At 43.9% G+C, this 26,796-nt stretch overlaps 1 protein-coding gene and 2 non-coding genes across 3 annotated transcripts in view; all 3 read right to left on the bottom strand.

Moving 5' to 3' along the window:
- The window catches only part of LOC144698064 (uncharacterized), a 56,623-nt gene extending 48,764 nt beyond the window's left edge, over positions 1 to 7,859 (bottom strand). Inside the window, 2 exon segments of the mRNA XM_078569992.1 lie at positions 2,207 to 2,949; positions 7,700 to 7,859. Of these exon segments, the coding sequence (XP_078426118.1) occupies positions 2,207 to 2,949; positions 7,700 to 7,859 (903 nt within the window).
- Positions 7,860 to 20,748: 12,889 nt separating this feature from the next.
- On the bottom strand, positions 20,749 to 20,822 carry trnan-guu (transfer RNA asparagine (anticodon GUU)). The gene has a single exon. It is a non-coding gene; the product is annotated as a tRNA-Asn (tRNA).
- A 5,098-nt stretch (positions 20,823 to 25,920) lies between these two features.
- On the bottom strand, positions 25,921 to 26,002 carry trnas-aga (transfer RNA serine (anticodon AGA)). The gene has a single exon. It is a non-coding gene; the product is annotated as a tRNA-Ser (tRNA).
- Positions 26,003 to 26,796: the final 794 nt, after the last annotated feature.

The following is a 26,796-nucleotide window of genomic DNA, read 5'->3' as shown; positions in this document are numbered from 1 at the left end:
ACCACAAACAGCAAAGATCCCAGCACTGATCCCTGCGGAACTCCACTAGTCACAGCTCTCCATTCAGAAAAGCACCTTTCCACTGCTACCCTCTGTCTTCTATGACCAAGGCAATTCTGTATCCATCCTGCCAGCTCACCTCAAATCCCGTGCAACTTTGCCTTCTGTACCAGTCTGCCATGAAGGACCTTGTCAAAGGCCTTACTGAAAACCATGTATATAACATCCACTGCCCTTCCATCGTCGACCATGCTGCCCCTCACTAACACGCCCATTTGCTTCCAAATGGTAGTAAATCCTGTCACGAAGAACCTTCTCCAATAATTTCCCTACCACTGACATAAGGCTCACCAGCCTGTAATTTCCTGGATTATCCTTGCTACCCTTCTTAAACAATGGAACAACACTGACCATTCTCCAGTCCTCTGGGACCTCACCCGTAGTCAGTGAGGATACAAAGATTTCTGTCAAGGCCCCAGCAATCTCCTCGCTTGCCTCTCTCAGTACTCTAGGGAAGATCCCATCTGGCCCTGGGCACTTATCCACCTTAATATTCTTCAAGACGCCTAACACCTCCTCTTTTTTGATCTCAACATGATCCAGGCTATCTACAAACTCTTCCCTAGACAAATCGACCGCTAAGTCATTCTCTTTGGTGAATACTGATGAGAAGTATTCATTCAGTATCTCTCCCATTTCTTCTGGCTCCACACACAGACTCCCACCTCAGTCCCTGAGTGGGCCCATCCTTTCCCTGGCTACCCTCTTGCCCTTTACATATGTATAAAAGGCCTTGGGATTTTCCTTAATCCTGGTTGCCAGTGACTTTTCATGACCCCTTTTAGCCCTCCTGACTCCTTGCTTAAGTTTCTTCCTACATTCTTTGTATTCTCCACGGACTTCATCTGTTCCCAGCCTTCTAGCCCTTATGAATGCTTCCCTTTTCTTTTTGAATAATCTCACAATATCCTTCGTTATCCAAGGTTCCTGAAACTTGCCATGCTTATCCTTCATCCTAAAAGTCTTCCTGAGAAATAAAAGGAGGCCAAAGTTGGATCCTCTGGGGACACCAGAGGTAACTGTGGGAGTGGGAAGGGAAGACATTCCAAGTGATTCTCTGACTATGATTAGATAGAGAAGAATGGAACCAGGAGAGAGCAGCCCCACCCAGCTGGATGACAGTGGAGAGGTGTTGGAGCAGAATGGTGTGGTCAACCTTGTCAAGGGCTGCAGACAGATCGAGAAGTGATAGTTTCCCTTTGTCACTGTCACATAGGATGTCATTGGTGGCTTTGATCTGAGCTGTTTCAGTACAGTGGCAGGGGAAGAAACCTGATTGGATGGATTCAAGCAGGGAATTCTGGGAAAGATGGAGACGGATTTGGGAGGTGTGAACACTTTTCAGGAGTTGAGAGAGGAACTGGGGGTTGAAGATGGGTCAATACTTTGCAAGGACAGGAGAGTTAAGTAATTGTTTTTTGAGGAAAGTGTGGTGATTTGAAGGAGAGAGGGATAGTACCAGAAGAGAGAGAACCATGAACAATATCAGTGAACATGGGGAAGTTGGGTAATCAGCAGTTTAGTGGGAATAGGGTCGATGGAGCAAGAGGTGGGTCTCATGGACAAGGTGAACACTGAGAGGGCAGGAAGGGGGATGGGAGAGAAGCTAATGAAAGATGTGGGTTCACGGCTTGGACAAGGTGGAACATTAAAGAGACAGTTTGTCCCGGTGGGCTAGTGGAAGGGAGGGAAGCAGCAGAGGCAGCTGATCGGATTGTTTCAATCTTAGTGACAAAGAAGCTCCATGAGCTCCTTACACTTGTTGTTAGAGGTGAGGATGGAGGAGAGAAGGGAGAGGGAGAACCCTTCCAGAGAAACTAACTTGTGTTAGAGATACTAACAAGACTCAATATGCTATATTTAACACAAATATATTTTCTTTGTCCTTAACCAGAATATTACCCCAAATAACTGAACTAGAGTTTATTAACATCAGCAGAAACAGACTACAATGAACAAGGTTCTGTCCTGGATGTGATTAACAGCAACGTCCTGTTTGTTATTTGTGAACTTGCTGGTGTCTCATCAATTGGGATGACCAGGTTAATCCCTTCCCATACTCGGAGCAGCTGAACGGCCTCTCTTCAGTGTGAATTCGCTGGTGCTTCAGGAGGTCAGAGGACACAGTGAATCCCTTCCCACATACAGGGCAGATGAACGGCCTCTCTCCAGTATGAATTCGCTGATGTCTCAGCAAGTGGGATGACTGTGTGAAGCCCTTCCCACAGTGGGAGCAGGTGAACTGTCTCTCCCCAGTGTGAATTCACTGGTGTCTGAACAGATCTGATAAATGAACGAATCCCTTCCCACACTCGGAGCAGGTAAATGGTCTCTCCCCAGTGTGAATTCGCAGGTGTGTCAGCAGGTTGGATAACTGAGTGAATTGCTTCCCACACTCGGAGCAGGTGAATGGTCTCTCCCCAGAGTGAACTCTCTGGTGTGTCAGCAGGTGGGATGACTGACTGAATCCCTTCCCACACTCAGAGCAGGTAAATGGTCTCTCCCCAGTGTGAGCTCGCTGGTGTGTCAGCAGGTTGGATAACTGAGTGAATTGCTTCTCACACTCGGAGCAGGTAAATGGCCTCTCCCCAGAGTGAACTCGCTGGTGTGTCAGCAGGTTGGATAACTGAGTGAATGCCTTCCCACACTCGGAGCAGGTAAATGGCCTCTCCCCAGTGTGAACTCTCTGGTGTGTCAGCAGGTAGGATAACTGAATGAATCCCTTCCCACAGTCGGAGCAGGTGAATGGTCTCCCCCCAGAGTGAATTCGCTGGTGCCTCAGCAGGTTAGATGCCCGAGTGAATCCCTTTCCACACTCGGAGCAGCTGAACGGCCTCTCTTCAGTGTGAATGAGCTGGTGTCTCAGGAGGGCGGATGAATCAACAAATCCTTTCTCACATACAGAACAAGTGAAAGGCCTCTCCCCAGTGTGAGTGCGCTGGTGAGTATCCAGCCTGGATGGATAATTGAATCCTTTCCCACAGTCCCCACATTTCCATCGTTTCTCTCCAGTGTGACTGTGCTTGTGTTTCGACAGGTCAGATAATCGGCTGAAACCTCGTTCACACACAGAACACGTGTACGGTTTCTCCCCACGGTGAAAAGCACTTTTATCTTTCATGCTTAAAATGTGATGAAATTCAGGTTTTGACTAATTGTGCGACACCGTCAGATTCTGATGAAATGCTGGGTTTCCCGATTGAAAATCCTGGGGAAATAGTTTAAACAGACAAAAGTGAATGAGAGAGAACCCACAATAACACAAAAACAGGTTGTGAAATTGAAGTGAATGAACCTGGGAATTTGTGGGGCCAGTACCAGGAAAAAGTGACATGAAAACAGCTGGATTGTCATATAAACCCAACTGGTTCACTAATGTCCTTCAGGGAAGGGAACCTGCCAACTGGTCAGGGACTATACAAAACACCAACATCTACTGGGGGGAATAGAGAGGGAGATGGGAGAGGCAGGGGGTGAAGGAAAGGGATTTTATGCATCTACAATTCTACCAACATCTCCCAAGCCCTCATCCTCCATCCCCTAAAAGGACCAGGGTAGCAGTTGTATGTGAACACCATCACCTCCAAGTTCCCCTCCAAGTCACACACGGTCCTGACTTGTCTAACATCCAGCACTTTATGAACAGAAATTTCCTCCATTTAAATATTGGGAAGATTGAAGCCATTGACTTCAGTCCCCTCTATAAACTCCACTCCCTGAGCATCAATGCCGTCCATCTCGTTGACAACTCTGAGGCTGAACCACTGTTCACAATCTTGGTGTCATATTTCACCCCAATCTGAGCTTCTGACTATATATCACTAAGACCGTCCATTTCCACCTCAGTCATTTTGCGTAACTTCATATGCTGCTGAATCTCACCCATTCCTTTGTTCCCTCTAAACTGGACTATTCCTAGCCGCCCACATAAAGATGAGGTCATTAAAAACTCTGCTTCCCATGTCCTTGCTCTGCACGGCTGGATCTGAAATTTAAAAGATAAAACACTGAAAATATTGAACAGGTCAGGCCGCATCAATCGAGTGAGAAACAGAGCTTGGCCGTGAGACTGTCAGAAAAATCTCAGCGACAGTCGCTGACTAATGGTGGCCATAGTTCCCACTATTCTATGCATCCAAGGGACCGCTCTATCTAAAAGTTGTTCATCATTTGCGAATTGAATGTCGGTTGTCGGAATCTGCAGATGATAACAATCCTGTAATTCCAGCTAAGAGGGTGAAGAACTGCAGCAAAATACAGGAAGACATAAACAGACTGGTTGATTGCACGGATAAATGGAAAATTAAATTCAAAATAGTAGAATGAGGGCGGACTGGGCTCCTGTATTTGAGAAAGACCATATTCTACCTCTCAGAGAATTCTGGGTAGCATCACCCACCATTACTGCAGAACAATAAGCCTTCCTTCAGCGCTTGTGCACCCACACCAGGGCCGAGACTAACAACCGTCCCGCATCCAGAATCACCGCAACCTGCAGCCTGGAACTGGGAGTGGGAGAAGCAGGAGAAATGAGGAGAAACAATATAATCCAACACTCACAGCAACCTCCAATCCACCTCCATTCCCGGGATAGTGAGACAGAGTTTAGAAACACTCACCAACACGACTCCAGTGAAACTTCCACGAGGAAAAGGGGGAGCAGTGACTGCGCCTGCTCCGATATAGCCCCAGACCTGGCACTCAAAGCCCCAACTCCGCCCAGTTCACAGCTCAACCTACCAGCTTGCAGCTTCCTGCACCTTGACCCCGCCCAGCCCAGGTGTGGGACAGTCCAAGGTGAGCCGTTTGTGTAACCAGGGGAGTGGGGGAGGGGTGACCTCCCGCCCTGTGCTGTGTCCCAAATGGTTCCATTCTCCTCTCCCCCAAGGCCCACTACACACTGTATGCAAACGGTTGATGGACCTTGGAGATCCTCACTGACCTGTACAGGTACATTATCCTGTACTCCACTCATGAATCACTCTGTGAACAAGTTGCTTTATTTTTTTTCTGCTACCCCTTTGCGTAAACATCTTGTTACATACAAATCTTGTTCAATCTTGGTTAATTACAGGCTCTGGGAGGGCGGGAGGTGGCAACAGGTAAATTGTTCCTTCAGTGGGCCAACACAGACATGACCCACCGAGCGGTCTCCTCTGTGCTGTAACCATTCTATGATTCTCTGATGTGTCTATTCCGCTGCTCCATTCCCAGTGATTCCCGTCTTCTGCTATTGTCCCTGGCTCCCTGTTTAACCCAGTAATTCCTCCCCTTTTCCCCTGCTCACCCTGTGCAGTATGTGCCAGATTTCCTCCAGACACCTCCCCCAACAACCACCCCGGCCCCTTTAACCATCAGCAGCTTCCTGCTTGTCTGGTTTTAGTTTAAATTTACAGAATTGCAGGATTTAGCTTCAAACTCGCCTTCACTGACTGCAGCAAATCTGAAACTGTTTGTCCCACACACAAGGATAGATTATTTTGTTAAAAACCAGAACCCAATGTGCAGTTACTGTCCTCCAGCTTCTCCTTCTGATGCACACAAGACCCGAATATAAAACAGTGAACATTATCCCCCAGACCCAAATATAAAACAGTGAACATTATCCCCCAGACCTGAATATAAAAGTGAAAATTATCCCCCAGACCCGAACATAAAACAGTGAACATTATCCCCCAGACCCGAATATAAAACAGTGAACATTATCCCCCAGACCCGAATATAAAACAGTGAACATTATCCCCCAGACCCAAATATAAAACAGAGAACATTATCCCCCAGACCCGAATATAAAACAGTGAACATTATCCCCCAGACCCGAATATAAAACAGTGAACATTATCCCCAGACCCAAATATAAAACAGTGAACATTATCCCCCAGACCCGAATATAAAACAGTGAACATTATCCCCTATGATCGAATATAAAACAGTGAACATTATCCCCAGACCCGAATATAAAACAGTGAATACTATCCCCCAGACCCGAATATAAAACAGTGAACATTATCCCCCAGACCCGAATATAAAACAGTGAACATTATCCCCCAGACCCGAATATAAAACAGTGAACATTATTCTCCCAGACCCGAATATAAAACAGTGAACATTATCCCCCAGACCCGAATATAAAACAGTGAACATTATCCCTCAGATCTGAATATAAAACAGTGAACATTATCCCCCAGACCCAAAGAGAAAACAGTGAAATTAATGCCCTCAGCAGGTCAAGCCTGCATCTGTGGAGAGAGGAACAGAGTTGTGACAGCTCTGTGACCTTTCACCTGAACTGAGAATAGATAGATATGTAATAATTTATTACGAAGTGAAAAATGGGGCACTCTTACAGCCTTCAGCAATTGAGCTCATGTATTTAGTATCATAATCTCTGCCCCTGTTTTGCTTTGTGTTTCTTTTTGTCTTTCCTTTCCTCCGTCATTTCTCTCTCATTTCCTTCACTTTGCATTCAGAATGTTGCTTTTATACCATTCACACCTCATCTAGACATATTTTCTGTGTTTTTGCTTGTCTGTTTCCCACTCCCTTTCACCTTGGGGAGCTGGTGGCACAGTGCTATTCTCACTAGACAATTCCAGAGACCCACTGTAATGATCTGTGGAACCGCGTTCGGATAGTGAAATTTGAGTTCAATGAAAATCTGGAATTAAAAGTCTTATGATGACCACAAAACCATTGATGATTGTTGTAAAAACCCATCTGGTTCACTAACATCCTTTAGGGAAGCAAATCTGCTGTCCTTACCTGGACTGGCCTACATGATCAGATCCACATTAATGTGGTTGACTCTTAAATGCCCAGAGGACAAGGGGAATTAGGGATGGGCAATAAAAGCTGGCCTAGCCAGCGACACTCACATCCCATGAACGAATAAAAAAAAACCCTTTTGTCAGTTAACCTCTCCTGACCTGCAGCCTTTCACAGGCCTTTCCTTCTGTTCTTCTTCCAAGCTCCCCTCTTTCAATTGTTCACAGACCTGAAACGTTAATTCTGTTTCTCTCTCCATGGATTCTTCCAGATCTGCTGAGAGTTTCCAGTTTTTACTGTTTTTATTTCAGATTTTAGTAATCAACAGATTTATAATAATTGACACTACCCCTCTCAATGGCAATTGTCTGAGACTGAACCAGACTGTTCACAAACATGGTGAAATATTTCACCCCAAGATGAGCTTCCAAACACACATCCACATCATCACCAGGACCACCTATTTCCACCTCAGTAACATCGCCCCACTCCAGCTCAGTCTCAGCTCATCTGCTGCTGAAACTCTCATCCATTCCTTTGTTACCTCTAGACTTAACTATCCTAACACACTCCCGGCCGGCCTCCCATATTCAACCTCCCTGTAATCTTGAGCTCATCCAAAACTCTGCTGCCCGTGTGATTACTCACACCAAGTCTTGTTCACCCATCACCCCTGTGCTCACTGACCTACAAAGGCTCCTGGTTTACAACACACTTGTGAAACTCATTAGAAAGGTCTAGTACACGAAAACATTCCATACAAATGCAAATTGTTGTTGTTGATTTGGACATATTTCACTGATCCTTCATCATCTCTAGGGGAATAACCTGTAACTCCTTACCAAACAGCATTGTGGGAGCACCTTCATCATACCACACGGACTGCGTGGTTCATGAAGGTCAAACATCACCTTGACAGGAAACTGGGGATTGGCAACATTTGCTGGTTTTGTTAGTGAAAGGGCAAGGGAGGGACTAACTGCTTTGGTCTTGTAGAGATCCGGCACGGACATGACAGGATTAATGGTCTCCATCTGCAGTGTAATCATTCAATGATTCTATAACTTGATGAGAAAGGACCTATATTGGAGGCCAGGGACCAGCTTCTGTAACCAACAGCCACCCTGATACAAACCGGCTCTTTATTGTTTCTAGACTTGGTTCTGTGAGCAACGCCTGCAATAAAATAATAGCGAAATACTGCAGCTGCTGAAAATCTGAAATAAAAAGAGAAAATGCTGGAAACACTCAGCAGGTCAGGCAATATCTGCAGAGAGAGAAACAGTTAACATTTCAGGGGGTGCACAATGAACTACGGGGAATAAAAATGATGCAGAATCTGATGATCAATATAAGCTCAGAGATGGAAGAGAGATGGACTATTGCACAGGAAAAACAACTCCTGACTATGAAAGACATGGTGGGAAGCTATAGCTGGTAAGCCAGCAGCACATGGTCAGGGCAGCAGTTGGCAGAAGTAGCAGTAAAATGCTAAACAGAGCTAAAATACACCCACGATGAGAGACAGAGGAAGTTAGACAACAGCAGAGAGGTGATCAGGGAGGGCAGAGGTAGAACAGCGCAATGGATGGACACAGAATCAGATCCACAGTAAAGGAGTCACACCAGCTGCAGAGTTGTAGGACGTCACACAGATAACAGAGCAGAGGACTAAAAGCTCCAAATTGTAGATGAATGGTCAAAACTACTCACCTCTGAAACAATTTAACTCTTTTCAGTTTTGGAAACTCCTGCTGGAGACTGCAGCTGGAAAGGTATCAGAAGTGCTGGAGTCAGAGAAAAATCTCCCAGTTGATAAAATACCCAGTGAGCAGGGTGATGTCACCGTGTAATTGTCAATGTGTGATGATGTCACAGTGTAATTGTCGATGTGTGACGATGTCACACACACGGACACAGAACTTCTGGGTCTGTGCAAACCAGTGATCACCACACATTATGAAGGATGTGAGGGTCCTTGAGGAGGAGACTTACCAGAGTGGTTCAATGGGTGAAGGATTTTAGATTAGTTTGGAAAAACTGGTGTTGTTCTCCTTGGAGCAAAGTAGATTGAGGGGAAATTTGATAGAAGTGTACAAGTTTATGATTGGTTTACATGAGGTAGTTAAAGAAAAGCTGTTCACATTATCTGATCATAAAAGGGTTATGGGACACAGATTTAAGATATGAGGCAAGATTTACAGAGGGGTGTGAGGAAGAAATTTTACACAATGAGGGATAATGACCTGAAACTCATTACTTACTCTCAAAGGCCGATAATATCCAGGTCCTGATGAATCAAGTGAGTCTATCAGATCTTGATCTGATGTTTGGTTTGAGTTTCCCGTCTGCAAATCCTTCCCATTTAATATCCTATGAAAAAATTACAAAACAATCAATCACTATCAGTCCAGGACAGAAATTGAGAAGAGAGAAACATTTCTCTTGGTTTGAGTTTTCTGTGTGTAAATCCTCCCCTTCTAACCCCCTGTAAAAGGAGTTTCCAAAATCCAACCCTGTCAGTCCAGGATAGAAATGCACAACATTCTCTCCTCCTGCTACTGGACTAGGATGACCGCGCATGCGCCCTGCTACATAGCCGCTCCCCCGGGCCGAGCAGAGGGAGAGACCCAGTCATTTCCGGTCTGTTCGCTGCAAACGCGGGGCCTGTAGTTTCTTATTAAGGCTCTGCGGCCTGCACCAAGTGTTTACGAAACCTCCTTGCCCACTCCGCTGGCTCCATTCCTCCCGCCCACCCACTAACTCTGTTATTCTGCTCCAGTCGCCATTTTCTCTCCCTCTCTCTGCGGCTCCAGTCACAGGACAGCACTGCGCATGCTCAGCTAAGCGCCCGCAATGCGCCCTTGCGAATCAGACTCCGCAATGCGCATGCGTAGTACCCTGGCGCTCTGGATAGGGCACATTCTGTCCCGCATTGAATGCTGGGTGGGAGGACGTAATTGCATATCCAATAAATTTTTAAGATCCGATGGTAATTGCAGCTTTATGGTCAAGGTTTAAATTATACAATCAATTGATACAATAAATTGCATCGGCCTCTACCATGCTTCTTTCCTCGGTGTAATTAACAACAGAACAAACACCTGCAGTTAGATATGGATTCTTCGCAGGTGAGGTGAAGAAGTGATTTCTCCTTCCATACACCAAACATTTAAACTCCGTCTTGTCAGTAAGAATGCGCCTATTGCGGAGCAAATCCTTTGAACTTTTATAGCTGGATTGTTCACTGGTGGCCAAACTGAGTAAATGCCTTCACACGCATGAAATCTCTGAATTTTCACCATCAGATGTGACAGCTGCTGTGTCAACTAATCAGATGATCGAGTAAAACCTTTTTCCATAATTAGCTGCTAAATGATGTTTTCACAATGTGACTTTACCCAGGCGTGTCCAGCACAGACTTGGATTTCTAATCCTCTGGCAATGGGCTCTACATTCTCTTTTGAAGAAAAAAAGGAAAGGCGATGCTGTAAATCTGAAATAAAAACAGAACTTCGAATTCTAAACAGGTCTGGTAGCGTCTGTGGAGAGACATAGTTTTCATTTCAGGTCTGTGACTTGTCAGTGGAACTGTACAGAATCAGTGCACAGATCTGAAAGTATAATTCTGGTTCTCAATCCACAGAAATTCCCAGATTTTCTGAGTATTTCCATCATTTTCTGCTTTTATCTTTGATTAAAGACGTTGCTTCTGAATTGGACATTGGATTTCCTGGTGACCAACTTTTATTTATTCTTGTCTATCCGTAAGTGGAAGCATCTTCCAAACCCTTTCGGAATATTAAAGGCTTCGATCAGGTCATCCCTCACCCTGTTTTCTAGAGAAAACCTGTTTAATCAATTCAATCGTTGTTGAATGTTAAAACTTTTCAGTTCTAACATCAACCCAGTAAATCTTTATTGTTGCCGGGTCTTAAGGAGTTGAGTTACAGGGAAAGATTAAACAGATTAGGACTTTATTCCTTGGAGCGTAGAAGAATGAGGGGAGATTTGATAGAAGTTTACAAAATTGTGAGGGGTATAGACAGAGTAGATGCGAGTAGGCTCTTTCCACTTAGATTAGGAGAAATAAATACGAGAGGACATGGCTTTAGGGTGAAAGGGGAAAGGTTTAGGGGGAACTTCTTCACTCAGAGAGTGGTTAGAGTGTGGAACGAGCTACCATCTGACATGGTAAATGCGGGCTCACTCTTAAGTTTTAAGAATAAATTAGATAGATACATGGATGGGATAGGTTTGGAGGGTTATGGACTAGGTGCAGGTCAATGGGACTAGCGGAATAATATTTTGGCACAGACTAGAAGGGCCGAATGGCCTGTTTTCTGCGCTGTAGTGTTCTATGGTTCTATGGTTCTACCTTCTCCAGTGCTTCTAGATTCATCTTATAATATGGAGACGTAGCTAATCTGAGTATCAAACTGATAATTGCCCCCAAATACCTGTAAATTGGAAGGATCAGTATGCAGTGGGAGAGAGGAACATGGTTCCAAGCTGTTATTCACAAACCTCTATTTCGGCCATTTTCCCATCTGCAGAACTTAAAATGAAATGAACACATCCAATAAAAAGATTTAGAAAGTTGCTGTTACTTTTGATTGTGACACATTCCCTTGGGCATTCAGTAAATGCTGCTCGGAGGTTAGGGACCGGGATATAATCTACCTGCGTTTCCTTGAGCCTGTGTTCGGTGAATTGGGAGGTTTGGCCCGGGTTGGAGTGTCTTGTGTCCCAGGGATGGGCAGTAACCCGATCATTGAAGCTGCAGTCGCCGCTTTCTGCTGGCAGCGGGTGATGGAGAGTGCAGGGCCAGAATATTGCTGCTTCTCTGCTTTTCCTTGTCTCACTCACCGTGGAGCTAAGGAAGAGAGAATAATTGATGGGTTTGTTTGAATCCAATAATTCTATAGATTTCGAGTGGGCTCGATGTCGGCCTAAATGTTTTTTCCATTTTATTGCAGATTAATATTCGTGAACATTGACCAGGACACATGGCTGTGAGATCAAGCACCTCCTCATTTTTCTCAGTCGAAATATACAATCTAACATCTCTTGCTGTACAACCTGTTACAGAGGTTGTTATAGAAAAGAGGGAAAGGTTTGCTACAGCTATACAAAGCCCTGGTTAGATCACACCTGGAGCACTGTGCATAGATCTGGGGGCGGCCCCTTTTAAGGATCAATATTAACCTTGAAAGTTTCAGAGGAGCCACAATGATGAGGTTGGTGGGTTTTGGAAATTGGAAGTTGTACATCCGCAGCTTGTGCCACTAGTTCACCTCACTGTTCACTTCATGTTCATGTCTAACACACGCGATGCTGTTATTGGCTGAACGAGTCTTCTGTGTTTTAACTAAACATGCTATTATTTTGTAGGAAGAACGACGAGAGACAGTGTAAATTGCAGGGTTCTGGAGAAAAGGTCAGGTAATGGCAATGATAGGACGGGCAGAAGGCCCACTTTCTCTGCTGTAACCATTCTATGATTTTAAACAAATAATATTAGCATGTTAGCAAGTTCTGTAGTTGTGGCCCAGTGTTTAAGGTGAATGGGCTTAAAATCCATTGGGGCCTGCCGACGTAGGTTTGAATCTTGCTGACTGTTCTTCTCGTTATTTCTGCTTGCCTGTAGAATTAATTCTTATTCAAATAGAAGAAAAACCATCCAAACAAATCCATTTATGTGTCAGTCTTTTGCAGTCAGTCGGATATGAAATAAAAACTGAGCCAAATTGGTGACATCTTGTTTTCTGGCCGTTTGTTTCTCCTTAGGCCTCTGTCACACTCGGTGTATCCGTCTGTGTGTGTTCCTCTGTGTGTGCCAATGTGCTTCAGTTCCCCGAGGGGTTGAACACATTTTACCAGCACAAACTTTATTTAATTTAGTTGTGCAACTTCATTTTAAAATGTTACAAGGAAAAACTGTCAGGGTAAAAGATGCAAGAGGAGTTTGTCTATTTCACTGTATGTTAAACTGCAACAACAATTTATATTTATAAAGCGACTTTAACCTAATGAAACGTCACAAGGTGTTCCCCAGGATCATTATATAACAAAGTGTGACACCGAGTCACATATTCGGTCAGATGACTAACAGCTCTGTCAAAGGCCAAGAACTGTATTAATGGAGGAAACTATCGATTTCATGTTCCAGATAACAGCAATGGTTCTTCTCGTTGGCTCACTGTGTTCAACCTGAACAGACCATTTGGTCTGAGAAATTTATCTCTGGTGAAAGGGATCGGGAATGAAAAAATGCCAAAATCAGCCTTCATGAGCCACATTTCCAGCCCTGTTAGCAGCTTCCCTGATGGCCGACTGGTTAAGTTTCAGCACTTTCACTGCTACACCTCAGGTTTGATTCCCTGTCAGGAAATTGAGATTTACTGCCCTTGGGCGAACTGTTAAAACCAATGTTATTGTCTTCCTGGCTGAAAGCAACACAGAACATCTCTGTCAGAGTCAGGGGAGTGAGAGTTAAAGTTTCACATCAGAGCTGGAAATGTCGCATGTGCAACAAGTCAACAACAGATCCAGAGGGCGTGAAAATGAAAGAGAAAGGGCTGTGATGGGTTACAAAGCACAGACTATAGAGCTGGTGGTGCACAGCAGAATATTATTCCTGTATTATCCATGTTACTTGCAGCTTTAATTTCCTGATTTATTACAGTGCCCAGCATTACCACTGCAGTTTGGTGACCAATAAACAACTCGCACCAATGTTTGTTGCCTCTTTCCCGTTTCTTAACTCCACCAAAATTGATTGGACATCTTGATCTTTCAACCTAAGACGCTCTCTCTCACTAATGTACTGATCTTGTCGTTATCAACTGCGCGACCCCGCCTCCTTTCCCTTTTTGCCCATCCTTCCTAAATGACGAATACCCTTGAATATTCAGATCAATCACACTGCTCTTTGAAAGCAGCACACAGGGCCGAATGGCCTCTTTATTTGCTGTAACTTTCTGTCATTTTGTGTTTCCTCACAACCCGGTTGCATCTCTCTAAATTATTCTGGCATTTCATAAATCAATCTAGCGAGATGTACATCTTGCCCTTCTATCCAACACTTTGAATCCCAGACACTAAACAGATTAGGAACTGAATTTGAAACCAGACTAGTACAACTGCAGAAATAATCTGAACCATTCACTTGAGTTTCAAACACGCAGTGTTCGCACATGAGCATGTACCTTCTTGTATTCCTACTGAACAAATAAACTCATTCCGATTCTTCACATTGAAAATCAGTTCAAAATAATTTCAAAGTTTAACACCATACACAAGAATGTGGATAATTGATACTGTGCACATTCCTATAATCAGTGTCTGGGACAATCAGGTCCTGTGAACCCTTCTCGCGTCTTACATTCCCATTCCCTGCTTTCCAGGGAAAGATTGGGTTCATAACCTGGATGGGTGGGTAGTCCCTGGCTAGGTCAGCCCTCTTCCAGAGAGTATATAAGAGTTATTGCTGGGACAGCAGATTTTCGTCCCTACTGCCATTAGTGATGATCACAAGATTTTTATTGAAAACAAATTTCACCATTTGCCATGGTGATATTTGATCCCCAGAATCCCAAACCAGTGAAAGTACCACTGTGCCACAGCCTCCTACCAAGGTAAACACGTTTAGAATTTGATGTGTGTCAATTACTTTCAGTGATGAATTTCTGCCGTGTGTTCCCTTGTCAGTTTCACAGGAGCCGCAGTGATGAGGTTAGTGGGTTTTGGAAATTGAAAGTTCTACATGAGCAGCTTGAAAAGCGAGTCGAACAAGTGCCAGCTCAGATTGAATTGTACGGTTTGTGTCCGGTGTTTCATTTTAACAGGAAGGACAAGGAGAGACAAATTTAAAATAAATTGCTTTGAGGAAAAAGACGAGGGTTATGGAATGAGTTAAACTGCTCTTCCAGAGCCCCGGCACGGACAAGAATGTTCTCCTTCTCTGCAGTAGCTACCCATGATTTCATACTAACAACATCACCCTGTGCATTGAGTCAGTCGTGGTGCCTGAGTGGTGAAGGTGATGGAGTCCAAATCCATTGGGGTTCCCCGCTTCTCATTATTCCTGGTTTTAACTCTGTGTTTACAGAGTTAATTATCGGTTAGATTGAATGAAATCCATCCAAACACTCGGGCGTTTTCCTATTTCTGTTCATTCACGAAAATATTCACGAAACTTCCAGTCGGAAATGGAACAAAAACGGAGCCAGGTTGGTGTCAGGCTTGCTTTCTGGGTGTTTGTCTCTCCTTATAAACAAACCCTTGTCCTCTGTCACTCTCGATGTATGTGTCTGTGTCTGTTCCTCTGTGTGTGTCAATGTGGTTCAGTTCATAATTTTTACCACTCAAACATTATTTACGATAGTTTTGTGGCTTCATATTAAGATGGTCCAGAGAAAACAAAAGCGCTGTTTTAAAAGATGCAAGAGGACATGTATTTCTGTTTCTTTTTGGGTGGAGATTGTTCAGCTACTAAATGTCCGGATGTTACAAAGCGGATGATGATTGAGGTTTTCGCATGATCTAATGAAGTGGCTGAGAATGCCTGAGGGGCCGAATGGCCTATTTCTGATCATATGTTTCCCACACTCTAATTCAGAGCCGATGCCGATCAAGGCAATAGTTGTTTCTGCTCTAAATGTGGTACTGAGTCACCGAGTGGGCTAAGATGCTGGCCGAGGCTTTCCTGCTTTGGGCTCCAGTCCCGCGGCTGCTAAACTTTCCAGTGGTTTGTTGTTTGAGACGCTTCCAAAAAATCTTCCGTGCGGCCAGGGGGCGGCTGACCTGTGCAGTGTTGCATTTTGCTTGGGAGAATGGGGAGAGGTGGTTGGGGCAATGGCACAGACTGAAAATCTTTTTTCTCTGTTACTCCCTGTCTCGATTCTATTATATTATACAAACAATAGTGAACTTTCACTAGGTATTGTGGCGAATTGGTTAAACCGATGGACTGGAAATCGGCTGGAGTTTTCTCACGCAGGTTTGAGCCCTGTCGTTTATGCTTCTTATCATTCCTGATATTAACTGACGGCCTGTCGAATTAATTATCGGTTAAATTGAATATAAAACATCCAAATACCCCGTGATTCTTATTTCTGTTGATCTGCAAATATTCCCTAAATTCACAGTCGGAAATGGAAGAGTAATTGACCACTCCTGATCAACCAATCACAACTGCTCTTTGACAGCAGCAGACCAGGCCGAATGGCCTCTTTCTTAGCTGGAACTTTTCATAATTTTATGTTTCCCAACAGCACGGATGCTCTTTCCCAGTCATTCTGCCATTTTTTCACCCATTCTATCGAAATGTACTTTGTTACTTTGTGTCCTGTCCTTTTGAAGTCAAGACCCGGAGTGAATTCAGTGAGAAGTTTTCTTGCCATTTCCAGCAGGAGATTTGGAACCAGACCAGTTCATTGAGTTTAAATGGTGCCAACCCTTTACTGCAGCTCGTTGTGTTTTTGAGTGGAGATGATTTCTGTTTGTTACAAAATGCAGGATGATCTGATTAACTAACGGAGCAGGTTTGAGATTCCGAATGATCTATTCCTACTCTGAAACAAAACCAAAACATGCTGGAAAAACTCAGCAGGTCTGACAGCATCTGTGGAGAGAAAGACAGAGATAACGTTTCGAGTCCTCATGACTCTTTTTCAGAACTAAAGGGAAGTACGACTTCATATTTCTACTTCCCTTTAGCTCTGAAGAAGAGTCATACGGACTCGAAACGTTAATTCTGCCTTTCTCACCACAGATGCTGTCAGACCTGCAGAGTTTTTTCAGCATTTTTTGCTTTTGTTTAAGATTTCCAGCATCCGCAGTAGTTTGCGTATTCCTAATCTATAGTTTTTGTTCTATTTCAGTGCCAAAACTTGTGAAGGAAATGGTTCATAAATTTCGCCCAGCAAGGCTGAGCGAGCGAAGGCGCTGGCTTAAAGTGTGTACGAAATCGTGAGTTCGCCTCCCACCGCTGCTCAACATTTAGCAGCCCCATTAGGACAAGCAGATGCCACCTCATATTGACAGGGAGAACGAGGAGAGTTGCTGTGGGGGAAAGGTGGGGTGTGGTATTACAGTAGTTGAGTTGCTCTTCCATAGAGACGACATGCTGAATGACCGTCTGATGTAGCCGTCTGTGAGTTTATACAAAGAGCAGTGACGTCATTATCGGCCCTGTGTTCAAGTCGTAGTAGATAAGGGGTTGGAGTTGGAATCCTGTGGGGTCTCCTCACAGAGGCACAGATCCTACCGTCTCCAGTTCTCATCATTCCTGATTTTAATAAGGTGCCCATGGAATTAATTATTCGATAAAGGGAATCAAAACCACGCAAACACTCCCGTGGTTTCTTCTTTCCGTTGGTCTGTGTGTGTCAATGTGGTTCAGTTCCCCAAGGGAATGGACACATTTTTAACAGAACAAACTTTATTCACATTAGTTGTGCAACTTCAGATCAAAAAAATATCAGGGTGAAAGTTGGAAGAGGAGCTTGTCTCCTTCTCTATATGCCCCATTACAACAAGAGCTTACATTTAGATAGCGTCTTTAACGTAGTTAAACCTCCAATTGATGGTTGACAGGATCATTATGTAACAGAGTCTGACACTGACACACATATTGAGATGTTGGGCCAGGTGAACAAAAGCTTGGTCAAAGAGATAGGTTTTATGGAGAGTCTTAAAGAAGGAAAGAGAGGTCGAGGTGGAGGGAGGGAATTCCAGAGCTTGGGGCCTCGGTAACTGAAACCTCGGTCACCAGTGGTGGAGCATTTCTGATTGGAACATACAATAGGCCAGGATTAGAGGGTAACAGATATCTCAGAGACGTGTGGGGTTCGAGGAGATCTCAGAGATAGGGAGGGGCGAGAACAACGGGAGATTTGAACACAAGGATAAGAAAGTTTGAAGTAAATGCATTCTTTGACCGGGAACCAATGTACGTCAACGAGCAGAGGGTGATAGGGGAATGGGACTTGCTGTGAGTGAAGACGCGGACAGTAGTTTTGGATGACCTCAATTTACGGAGGGGAGAATGTCCACTTACATTCCAGAACTGACATTCTGCTGGATCAGCACTGCGCTGTTTCCAAGACCAATATTGATCCTTTATAAGGTGCCATTCCCAGAACTATACACAGTCCTCCAGGTGTGATCTAACCAGGGCTTTGTTTAGCTGTAGCAAACCTTTCCCTCTTTTCTATAACAGGCTGTACAATAAGGGGAATTACATTGTATATATCGACTGAGATGCTTGGTCAGAATAAACTTCATTTAAATATTCAATAGGAAATCAATTGCATAAATAAATATTCCTCTTCATTTCGAAGACAACATATGAATCCCCAGTTCAACTCTCCATGTCATCGGGTCAGAGAAACTTTGTTAATTTTCACACACTCCTGCACCTCTTTCAGAATTGTTTTCCTTAATTCAGAGTTTGCAAAAAGGAATTCATAATTATTTGAAATGGGAAAAAAACCTGCAGGGTTATGAAGGAAGAAAATGATATTGGAACTAAGTGGTTAGCCCTTTGAAGAAAGCACAAACCCGATGGGTCGAATGGCCTCCGAATGCGCCGTGTCAGTTTACAATTAGATCAATTTCTCTGCAGCATTCCAAAATGCCCTGCCCCAATTTTATGCCTGTGAAACAGGATCTTGCAGTGCAGCAGGTCTACACAGTTTGAAATTCTATACAATTCCCTTTGGCATTTTCTCGCAAATTGTTTCTGTGGTGCATCGCCAGCGATGTCCACGTCCCATAAATGAATAAAAATACAAATAGTAGTTATCACATTTGCTTCAGATGCGCAAGGTCACTGGTTCAAAAGCTGGCAAAGACATTATCAAAACTGAATCATCTAATTGCGAGAAGTTGCACAATTCCCGTTTGTTGCTAAACAATAACTGAATAAATTATCTCACAGCCATGTGTCATTGGCACTTCTCCAGGCTTTGAATGATTTTCTCCAAAAGGCACAGTTATGAGAAAGAGACAAAAATGAGACGAATTACAGTAAGATAGTTCGCACATGTGTGAAGTGTTGAATGACCTGGTGATGTGCTGTGGCATTTTATGATTCTAATTTCAGATCAATTTCTCTGCCCCATGGCTGTGTTTTTCAGTCGAACTGCACTTCCACAAACCAGAGTTCAGGAGTGCAGTAAGACTGCAGGGTTTGATATACTAAGTCAGTCTCTGTGGTTCTGTCTATTGTTTCTGTAGTGTAGTGGTTATCAAGTACATGCAAAAAGTCCCCTGTCTGGAAATGGGTAGAAACATTATCGAGATTTACACATCTAAGTGTGAGGGAAAGTTCCATAATTCACATTTGTTGCTGAATATTAACTGAATATAGTACCTTGCTGCCACATTAAATTTGCCCTTCGCCAACTTCAAAAAGCATTCTCAAAATCAGGAGGGATGAAGCTGACTAGGCACAAAAAAATGCCAGTTTCTTTAGTCAACAACAGAAATTAATGAGTTTACAAATGCAAATTCACAGTTACTTACTGACTGAAAGATGACTACTAGTGTGATACAAAGACTAGCATTACCCTAAAGGCAGGCGCAACTGATACTGTGATTGAACATGAGGGAGTGGGAGAGATGGTACAAAATCACTTTTCGTCGCTCGTCATCATGGATCTTCATTCTTTCATGGGCATCACTGGCCAGCATTGTCCTTGAGCTGTGTAACTTGTTAAACAATTTCGGAGGGCCGTTAAGAATCAACCTCATCACTGTTGGTCTGGAGTCACAGGCAGGTCAGACCAGGTAAAGACGACCGATTGTATTCCCTAAAGGACTGGTGAATCACATGGGTTTGTATGGCAATCAATGATAGTTTCATGGTCATCATGACTGAGAAAATACTGAGGACATGTCCGATCAGAATAAACGTCTTTTGTAAATTCAGTATGAAATTAATTGCACAAATAACTAATGTTTATATCAAAAACTTCAGAAGGAACCATAGTCCAACTCTTCATTTCATTGGGTAAGGGAAATATTCATTAAGGCAAACTGCATGGATTCTGCAGAAACTCCTTCTTCAAAAGGGAATTTGGAAATGGTTGAAAGGGAGAAATTTATGATTCATGGAAAAGGAGAAGGAAACTGGGACTTATAGGCAAGATCTTTGTAGAAGGCTGGCTACAAATAGAATGGGTGGAAGGTCCTCTTACTGCGCTGTGCCATTTGATGCTGACATTGTTGATCAGTCTGTCTCCAGCATTCCTAATGAGAACAGCCGAAATCCATTTCTTCAAAACAAAGACCCAAAGTGCTGCTGCATGACATCACCGTTTAACATTCCAGACAGCTCCATTGGGATCCAGGCAGGGAAATGTTCCTGTAGTGTTGTGGTTACCCAGCTCATTTCACATGTGCAAGTTACTCCATTCGATGCTCGGGGAAACATTATCACCCAGCTGTGTGGAAAAGTTGTATCGCTCCCATTCCTGTTTGTTGTTGAATATGAACTGAATGCTGGATCTTGCAGCCACATTAGATTCGCTCTTCACCATTTCTGAAGATAACATTCAGCAAACTAAGAAGATGTTTCCGCTGGCAGCGGGTGATTGGAGAGTGCGGGACTGGAATATTGTGATTTGTTCCTGTCTCACTCACTGTGGAGCTGAGCAAGAACGATTAATTGATGGGCTTGTTTCAATCCAATAGCCTCATAGATCTCTATTGATTTAGATGGGGGTTCACGATCGTTCATATTCTTTGTTATATCTGAAATGAATATCCATAAACAGAGCTTGGTGTGGGAACTCAGTGGGTGAGAGCCGAGTTTTCAACGTGGGGGGTGGGATGGATTTTCTTGTAGATTCAGGGCCCCGAAACAAATCAGAGCGTTAATGAGTAATGATGGGGAGAAAAAAGTGCCAGCTTCGTCCCTGGGTGGTCTCGAACCACCAACCTTTCGGTTAACAGCCGAACGCGCTGACCAATTGCGCCACAGAGACTTGATAGAGGAGCTAGCACTCTGTAAGATATCCTAAACCAATGGCTCAGCGAAAGAAAGCTTCAGATTGCCGTGACTGCAATGACAATTATTCCCTATCAGTTTTACTCTTCCCAAATAAAGGATGGGACATTCATTGTGGACACATGGAAAAAGTCTGATCCCACCCACTGCAGACACATCCATGTCACCGGGAACCAGCTCTCCTACAACCGGTGCCATCTCCCTTCGAGCCTTTCTGTGTTTTGTCTGTTACCAAGTATTCTGCTTGTCCCGAAGCCAATAATTCTAAAGGGGTTTCTCTGTTACACAGCGAGTGGTTAGGATCTGGAATGCACCACTTGAGAGTGTGGGGGAGGCGGATTCAATCGCGGATTTCAAAAGAGAATTGGACAGAAAATGCAGGTCTCCAGGGACAAACGCGGAGGAGTGGGACCAGGTCAGTTAGTTTCCAGAAGAGTAAGAGATCTCCCTTTTCAGACGGAGTTAAGGAGATTTATTTCCTCTCATAGGGTCATTCGCCTGGGGACTTATTTTCATCAGAGGTTTGGTCATTGAATTTACACAAGGCAGAATTAGACAAATTTTTGATAGACAAGGGGGTCAAAGGTTATGGGGGGCGGGCAGGAAGGCGGAGTTGAGACCACAACCAGATTTGCCGTGACCTTAATGAATGGAGAAGCAGGGTCAAAGGGCTGAATGGCCTTCTCCTGCCCCTGAGTCTTTTGTTCCTACAACCCGGGCTGAACGGCCGCCATCTTTGTGTAGCCTTAGCTCTGATTCTCTGACACTATGAGTCGCTGGAGAGGCAAATGGTCAATTCCTGCTTCTATTTGTTATGTTCTATTTTGAAGCCGTTACCACCCAAGGCAATGGTTAGTTTACCTTTGATAGTGGCAGCGTGGTCGGCTGGGTTAAGGTGTTTTGTTTGGCCTCTGTTCTCTTTGTGGGTTCGAATCAAAGTTTCAGTTGATTTGTTCTTTCATGTATTAAGATCTCCATCTTGGCAGGAAGAACAAGGAGACGCAGTATGAATTGCAGGGTGACTGGGGATATGTGGGGCCGAATTCCCTCTTTCTCTGTTATAACCTTTCTGCGATTTCATATGAACAAGATTGAAATTGATGTGAGATCTGTAATTGCGGATGAGTGGTTAAGACAATGGGTTTGAAATCTACTGGGCTCTCACCGTGTAGGTTTGAATCCTCGTTGTCTGCTGCTCCTTACTTTAGGTGAATCCAGAATTAAATTAATTGTTGGTGAAATGGAATAAAGACTTTCCAAACAGTCCCGTGTGTTTCTCCTGCTTCTCTTCCGCATTTCTTCATTTCCGTTCATCTGCAAGCATTCACCAAATCTGCAGTCTGAAATGGAACAATAATTGGAGAAGCTGGTGACATCCTAACTTTCTGGGTGTTTGTGGATCCTGAGGCCTCTGTCACTCTCGGTGCATGTGTCTGTGTGTGTTCCCCTGTGTGTGTCAATGTGGCTCAGTTCCCTGTGGGGATGAACACTTTTTTACCATCACAAACTTCATTCACATTATTCGTGCAACTTCATGTTAGAATGTTATGGTCCCCCGTCTTTTCCCCGGAGACCTGAATTTTCTGTCCAATTCTCTTTTGAAATCCGCGATTGAATCTGTCTCCCTCATACTCTCAGGTCATGCATTCCAGATCCTAACCACTCGCTCTGTAACACAGAAGCCCCTTCAGAATGGTACACTTTATGTGATGTTGCCTCTCTTCATTCTTCCGACCAACATGAATCACTTCACACTTCCCTACATTAAATTTCAGGTTCGCTTTAACAGTTTACACGAGGAATTCCTGTGCATTGTCACAGTTCACACAGCGGTAAGAAAAAGTTAGCTCCTGATCAGGAGTTGAACCTGGGCTGCGGCGGTGAAAGTATTACATCCGAAGCACGAAGCTCTCCGACTTCCTTTGAAGTCGAGGCTGTTTTCACTCAGAAGCCAGTGGCTGTGATATTAACAAAGCGGAATTGAGAAAGATTCAGTTTGAGCAGTGACACTGCACATGTGAAAGCAGCAAATCTTTAAAAAACGGCAGCGCCTAGCATGGGGCTCGAACCCACGACAGAGATTAAGAGTCTCACGCTTAACAGGTAAGCTAGCCAGGCAGACACAGTCATTACTTCCTATGCAAAAATTCAGGGAGATCAATGTCTCTTCCGCCCTGGAGCCTCAGCTTGTTGTGAATTTCAAGGTGTGAGAGATAATCGACCGATAAAATCCACAAGGTTGCCATACATTCCTCTCAATCATCAATAACATCATTCACATCTTCCACTTCTTTGCTGCACCTCCTTCCAAACATTGCAAACTCCACTTGCATCTTTCATCCTGATATTTTTCTCTTTGACATTTTAATATGAAGCTGCACAATTAATGTGAGTTAAGTTTGTGATAGTAATTATGTACCCATCCCCTCGGAGAGCTGAACCACATTGACACACACAGAGGAACACATGCAGACACATACACCGAGAGTCCTAGAGGCCAAAGAAGAGACAAACACCCAGAAAGCAAAGATGTCAAAAACTTGGCCAATTATTGTTCCATTTCAGGCTTAAAATGTAGTGAATATTTGCAGATGAACAGAAGTAAGAAACACGGGGGTGTTTGGGTGGTTTTCTTTTTCATTTGACTGATAATTTATTCTGCAGACAGTTTGTGTCAGTCAGGAATGAGAAGAAGGGGAGTTGGCAGGATTCGAACGACGTGGAAAAACGCCTGAGCCACTCGGCCATGACAACTGGGTAAAGGCTGCCTGTTGTTTGTTTAAAATAATGGAATGAATACAGGGAGTTCCAGTGAAAGAAGGTCTTCCAATCCGTGCCATTGCCCCACCTTTTCCCAGTCACCCTGGGATTTACACTGTCTCTCCTCATTCTTCCAACTGAAACACAACACTGCACAGATCAGCTGCTCCTTCACCGCACGGAGAATCTTTGGAAAGCGCCTCAAATAACAAACCACCAGAAAGTTTGGCAGTGGTGGGAGTAAAACCCAAAATCACCAGAGAGATTGGAACCTGAACCAGCGGCTGAGCCCACTCGGCCTTACTACCACATTCAGATTAGACACAAACATTGTCTTCACCAACATTGACACTGAATTAGAATATAAAAAAATATCATCAGGAATTGGCCATTCGGCCCCTCGAGCATTCTCAGCTACTTAGTTAGATCATTTGAAAACTTCAATCATCATTCAGTTTATAACATCTGGATATTTAGTTGCCGAACAGTCTCCACTCAAAGGAAAGGGAGAAATGTCCTCCTGCATCTTTTAAAACTGTTTTTTTTGCTGATATGAAGCCAGAGAACTAACATAGATCATGTTTGGGTGGTAAAAATGGGAAACTGAACCACATTGACACACACAGAAAATCACAATTATGCACGTTGCTAAGATTTGAAATTGTTCATATTTTCACGCTGCCTTTCAATGTGCAGAAAGTGGAGCTGTGATCAGCTTGTTGCTCAGAATATGTACTGCAAGAATGTCTATAACAGGCTGATGGTAACAGTGCCTGTTTGGACTCGGTGAGCTGCATCTGACGATGAAACCATTTAAATGCCGTTCAACGAGTCCGGTTCTAGAAATGTACTAGAAATGAAAGTAAACTCGCTGAATTTGATCAGTGTCTTGAATTCAAAGCATCCCATGGGAGATAAGAAAGTTCATCTTAACCGGGGTGTTTGGAAAAATCAAATGACAGAAAGTTACAGCAAAGAAAGAGGACATTCAGCCCTGTGTGCTGCTTTCAAAGAGCAGTGTGATTGGTTGATCTAAATGCTCAAAGATGTTTGTCATTTTAGAAGAACGGACAAAAAGGGAAAGGAGATGGCGTTGTGCTGTTAATAAGGAATGAGCTCAGTACATCGGTGACAGAGGATCTTAGATTGAAAGATCGAGATGTCAAATCAGATTGGGTGGAGCTAAGAAACAGCGATAGGCAGCAAACATTGGTGGGAGTTGTTTATAGACCACCAAACTGTAGAGGGAATGTTGGGCATGGGATAAATCAGGAAATTAGATCTGCTTGTGACATGGGTAATACAGGAATAATATTCTGCCTTGCACCACCAGCTCTATAGTCAGTGCTTTGTAACCTATCACAGCCCTTCTCTTTTATTTTCACCCCCTCACTCCGACTCAGGATTTATTCCCGAGTTTTGCCCTTGTGACATTTCCAGCTCTGATATAAAACTTCCACTCTCACTCCACCAATTCGAGCAGAGCTAAACCGTGTTATTTTCAACCAGCAAATCAATCACATTGATTTGAAAAGCTCGCCTAGGAGTAATACGTTTCAACTCCCTAACCAGGAATGGAACGCAGGCTGTACTGATAAAATTACCCAGCAGTTTGGCACATGGAAGCTGCTTTTGGCATTTTTTCATTACAACTCTCTTTCACCAAGGACAAGTTTCTTTGGCCAAATGGTCTGTGTTGTTTGAACACAAGTGTCGTCTTCAGCCAATGAGAAGAACCATTGCTGTTCGCTGGAACATGAAATACTTTCCTCCTTTAGGACAGTTCTTAAAGCCGCCCCCTTTGACCGAGCTTTTAGTCATTTGACCGAATATGAGGCTCAGCGTCATACTTTGTTATATAATGCTCCTGGGGAACACGCTGTGAGGTTCATGGGGTAAAAGGAGCTTTATAATTATAAGTTGTTGTTGTCCATACATAGAAAGAGACAAACTCTTGTTGCCTCTTTCATCCTGATATTTTTCACTGTAACATTGTAATGTGAAGTTGCACAACTAATGTGAATACAGTTTGTGCTCGTAAAAATGTGTTCACCTCCTCAAGGAACTGAACCACATTAACCCACACAGAGGAACACACTCCGAGAGTGACAGAGGCCTAAGGAGAGGCAAATGCCAGAAATGAAAGCATGACATGAAATTGGCTCAGTTTATTTTCCATTTCCGATTGGAGGTTTGCAGAAGGCTGACAAATGAACGGAAATAAGAGAACATGGATGTGTTTGGAGCGCTTTTCCCTCTATTCAAATGATAATTAGCTCTGTCTGTGCGCGGTTAAAGCCAGATATAATGGAAAACGTAGCCAGCAGGATTCAAAACTGCACGGGCTAACCCCAATGGATTTCTAATCCATCGCCTTAACCACTCGACCACGACTACATATGCTACTCATAAGTTACTATTATTTGTATGAAATGATAAAACAGTTAGAGCAGAGAAAGCGGTCTTCCTGACCATCTTGTCATTGCCATGATCTGGCCTTTTCCCCAGAACCCTGCAATTTATACTGTCTCTCCTCGTTCATCCCACCAAACTGGGAATGAAAGAGTGAGAATGATCCAACCCAGCCAATTACCGTCCCATCAGTCTACTCTCCATCATCAGTAAAGTAATGGAAGGGGTCATCAACAGTGATTTCCAGCGGCACTGACTGAGCAACAACCTGCTCACTGATGCCCAGTTTGGGTTCCGTAAGGACCACTCAGCTCCTGACCTCATTACAGCCTTGTTTCAAACATAGGCAAAAGAGCTGAACTCCTGAGGTGAGAGTGACTGCCCTGGACATCAAAGCAGCATTTGATCGACTGTGGCATCAAGAAGCCCTAGCAAAACTGGAGTCAATGGGAATCAGAGGGAAACTCCCCGCTTGTTGGAGTCGTACCTAGCACAAAGGGAGATGGTTGTGGTTGTTGGAGGTCAGTCATCTTAGCTCCAGGACATCACTGCAGGAGTTCCTCAGGGTAGTATCATCGGCCCAGCCATCTTCAGCTGCTTCACCAATGACCTTCCTTCCATTATAAGGTCAGAAGTGGGGATGTTCACTGATGATTGCACGATGTTCAGCACCTTTCATGACACTTCAGATACTGAAGCAGTCCATGTCCAAATGCAGCAAGAACTAGACAATATCCAGGCTTGGGCTGACAAGTGGCAAGTAACATTCGTACCATACA

The sequence above is a fragment of the Cetorhinus maximus genome, chromosome 23, assembly GCF_964194155.1.
Source record: "Cetorhinus maximus chromosome 23, sCetMax3.hap1.1, whole genome shotgun sequence".
Lineage (NCBI taxonomy): Eukaryota > Metazoa > Chordata > Chondrichthyes > Lamniformes > Cetorhinidae > Cetorhinus > Cetorhinus maximus.
The sequence above is the reverse complement of the archived record's forward strand: the minus strand, read 5'-3'. Positions and strand labels throughout refer to the sequence as shown.